Genomic DNA, 3,285 nt, shown 5'->3' on the forward strand with positions numbered 1-3,285 from the left:
CAAGTACCTGCTCTTCTCCCCCCTCACCGGGGAAACCGGGCGATTTGGTGGCAGAAATTCCGAGGAAAACACACTTTTGTTAGTCCAAAGAAACACAAATCGAGCACACCGAAGGGCTCCCCGGCCGTGCAGCGGGGCGGGCTCTGCAGCGCACCAATCACCGCGCGGCTCCGCTCTAAAAATACGAGCATCTGACCCGGGCCAGCCCAATTGTGTTCGCCCGCTCCGCCGAGGAAGTCGCCGCGATGTCCGAGACCGCTCCCACCGCCGCCCCCGATGCGCCCGCGCCCGGCGCCAAGGCCGCCGCCAAGAAGCCGAAGAAGGCGGCGAGCGGCTCCAAAGCCCGCAAGCCCGCGGGGCCCAGCGTCACCGAGCTGATCACCAAGGCCGTGTCCGCCTCCAAGGAGCGCAAGGGGCTCTCGCTCGCCGCGCTCAAGAAGGCGCTGGCCGCCGGCGGCTACGATGTGGAGAAGAACAACAGCCGCATCAAGCTGGGGCTCAAGAGCCTCGTCAGCAAGGGCACCCTGGTGCAGACCAAGGGCACCGGCGCCTCCGGCTCTTTCCGCCTCAGCAAGAAACCCGGAGAAGTCAAGGAAAAAGCGCCCAAGAAGAGAACTGCTGCAGCCAAGCCCAAGAAGCCGGCGGCCAAGAAGCCCGCCAGCGCCGCCAAGAAGCCCAAGAAGGCGGCGGCGGTGAAGAAGAGCCCCAAGAAGGCGAAGAAGCCGGCGGCCGCAGCGGCCAAGAAAGCAGCGAAGAGCCCCAAGAAAGCCGCAAAGGCAGGCCGCCCCAAAAAGGCAGCGAAGAGCCCGGCTAAGGCAAAAGCGGTGAAGCCCAAAGCAGCCAAGCCCAAGGCAGCCAAACCCAAAGCGGCCAAGGCAAAGAAGGCAGCGCCCAAGAAGAAGTAAATCGCACCAGGAGAGTTTTGTTCTACACACTTTGTTATCCAACGGCTCTTTTAAGAGCCACCCACACTTTCCCTAAAGGAGCTGATGCACCCAAGGTCGTCCGTAACCTGCAGCAGGGGTCCGGCAATTCGTAAGTCGTCAAGAGGTCAATTCTGTGTTGTTTTTGTTGTTCCCTAGGATTATCAAAAGATGTACTAAAGGACGCGGTAGAGCGCGGCGGCTTTAGGGAAGTGTAGACTTTTGTTTTGCCTCCGAGTGATTGCTTTTGACTACCAAGAAACAATGATTTGATAAAAAATCGGATGTATGTTTTTTTAAAAGATATATTTTGTAACAAAATAATGCAATTGCCAGGTACGCTACTACTGAGCCGTGTCTAATCTTGTGAATTTTTTCTCTAAGTATTTCGTAAATGCTTTTGTCTGTGCGGGGGGAGGAGGGTAGGGTTTCTTTACTTATACAAAAATAGCCCTGATCTCTCCCAATCCTTTTGTTCCCGATGAGAAAGGAAGAGCTTTAAGTATTGAAAAAACCCGCCCTGCACAAGGATTGGCCAGCGGAAATCCCGGCCCGCTGCCTTTCCCCCTCCCTTCCCCGCCGACGATTACGCCTCTTATCTCTGGAACTGTATCAGCCACTGGGAGAAGAGGGGCGGAAAAGGGGGGGAGGGGCAGGAACTCTCAACGAACACAGACCGTGTGTTCTCCGGCAGAACTAAACGCAAAATATCTCACACCGTGAAGGACTTGCAAGGGGACGAGGGCATTTTGAAACGACATTGTTAACAATATGGAAAACACTGCTATTATATCCGACCAAAAATAAAGACATGTTAAAACACGGGTTGAGTAGTTAATATTATATTGCATTCATTGTGATTTGGATAACTCAGCTCTCTTAGGACCTTGTGGGTGGCTCTGAAAAGAGCCTTTGGTTTTTTTTTCAGAAAAGCACACGTGGCACTTGTTCTTTCGGGTTCACTTGGTTTTTGCCTTGTGGCTGTCGGTCTTCTTGGGCAGCAGCACGGCCTGGATGTTGGGCAGCACGCCGCCCTGCGCGATCGTCACCTTGCCCAGCAGCTTGTTGAGCTCCTCGTCGTTGCGGATGGCGAGCTGCAGGTGGCGGGGGATGATGCGCGTCTTCTTGTTGTCGCGGGCCGCGTTGCCCGCCAGCTCCAGGATCTCGGCCGTCAGGTACTCCAGCACGGCCGCCAGGTACACCGGGGCGCCGGCGCCCACGCGCTCCGCGTAGTTGCCCTTGCGCAGCAGCCGGTGCACGCGGCCCACGGGGAACTGCAGCCCGGCCCGCGACGAGCGCGACTTGGCCTTGGCGCGCGCCTTCCCGCCCTGCTTTCCGCGCCCGGACATTTTCCTTGGCTCGCTCTGCTCGGACAGGAACACGCCGCGCAGCAGAACAAACAAGAACTCAGCGCTCCCCAGCTCTGCTCTCGCTTTAGCATCTCGTCCCTTCCCTGATAGGCTGAGAAGTAGGTCTTGTGCAGACAGCCAATGAGAAGGCGAATCCAATTCTGACCAATCAGACGCGAAGAATGGTAAGTGATGACATAATTTTGAATTTGACCAATGAGGATACGCAAAGCCGATGCCGTTCATTTGCATAGCGGAGCTATAAATACGTGGCACGCAGCCGCGCTCCTCACTTCGTTCCTGAGCTGCTCCTGATCACTTGCGTGGTGTGAGGAGACAAGCCGTGGTTGCGATGCCTGAGCCGGCCAAGTCCGCCCCCGCGCCCAAGAAGGGCTCCAAGAAGGCGGTGACCAAGACTCAGAAGAAAGGCGACAAGAAGCGTAAGAAGAGCCGCAAAGAGAGCTACTCCATCTACGTGTACAAGGTGCTGAAGCAGGTGCACCCCGACACGGGCATCTCGTCCAAGGCCATGGGCATCATGAACTCCTTCGTCAACGACATCTTCGAGCGCATCGCCGGCGAGGCGTCGCGCCTGGCGCACTACAACAAGCGCTCCACCATCACGTCGCGGGAGATCCAGACGGCCGTGCGGCTGCTGCTGCCCGGCGAGCTGGCCAAGCACGCCGTGTCCGAGGGCACCAAGGCTGTCACCAAGTACACCAGCTCCAAGTAAACAACTGCTGAAAATACCGCTAAACCCAAAGGCTCTTTTAAGAGCCAGCCACTTTTTCATTAAAAGAGCTGTACAATCAAGTAAGATAACACCTTACAGGTTCTTAATGTGCAATCTTTCTGTCTTAAAGGTTTTTTGGGGTTTGTTTTGTTAGGTTTTTTTTTTATTACTATTATTTATTTTGAGTTTTGTTACGGGTTCCTGAGTTTTTTAGGCGGTTACTCTGACAAATACTGCTTTAGAGTTTAGTGCATTAAAAACGTTCACTATTATATATGTA

The 3,285-nt window shown here is 55.0% G+C and overlaps 3 protein-coding genes across 3 annotated transcripts; 2 read left to right on the top strand and 1 right to left on the bottom strand.

Moving 5' to 3' along the window:
- The first annotated feature begins 225 nt into the window (after window positions 1-225).
- On the top strand, window positions 226-1,745 carry LOC116996045 (histone H1.01). Its single transcript, XM_033059216.2, has one exon. The coding sequence runs from the start codon at window positions 246-248 to the stop codon at window positions 903-905; it is 660 nt and encodes a 219-aa protein (XP_032915107.1). The 5' UTR covers window positions 226-245; the 3' UTR covers window positions 906-1,745.
- A 38-nt stretch (window positions 1,746-1,783) lies between these two features.
- Window positions 1,784-2,581, bottom strand: LOC116996049 (histone H2A-like). The gene has a single exon (XM_033059220.2). It carries the CDS (start codon window positions 2,522-2,524, stop codon window positions 1,883-1,885), a length of 642 nt encoding a protein of 213 aa, XP_032915111.1. The 5' UTR covers window positions 2,525-2,581; the 3' UTR covers window positions 1,784-1,882.
- Window positions 2,544-3,064, top strand: LOC116996074 (histone H2B 1/2/3/4/6). Its single transcript, XM_033059247.2, has one exon. It carries the CDS (start codon window positions 2,625-2,627, stop codon window positions 3,003-3,005), a length of 381 nt encoding a protein of 126 aa, XP_032915138.1. The 5' UTR covers window positions 2,544-2,624; the 3' UTR covers window positions 3,006-3,064.
- The last annotated feature ends 221 nt before the right edge of the window (window positions 3,065-3,285 follow it).

Source organism: Catharus ustulatus, chromosome 4, assembly GCF_009819885.2.
Source record: "Catharus ustulatus isolate bCatUst1 chromosome 4, bCatUst1.pri.v2, whole genome shotgun sequence".
NCBI classification, from domain to species: Eukaryota; Metazoa; Chordata; class Aves; order Passeriformes; family Turdidae; genus Catharus; species Catharus ustulatus.

Excerpts from the sequence above, each read along its gene's own strand:
- LOC116996049 (XM_033059220.2), bottom strand. The coding sequence starts at position 2,524 with ATGCAAATGAACGGCATCGGCTTTGCGTATCCTCATTGGTCAAATTCA.
- LOC116996074 (XM_033059247.2), top strand. The coding sequence starts at position 2,625 with ATGCCTGAGCCGGCCAAGTCCGCCCCCGCGCCCAAGAAGGGCTCCAAG.
- LOC116996045 (XM_033059216.2), top strand. The coding sequence starts at position 246 with ATGTCCGAGACCGCTCCCACCGCCGCCCCCGATGCGCCCGCGCCCGGC.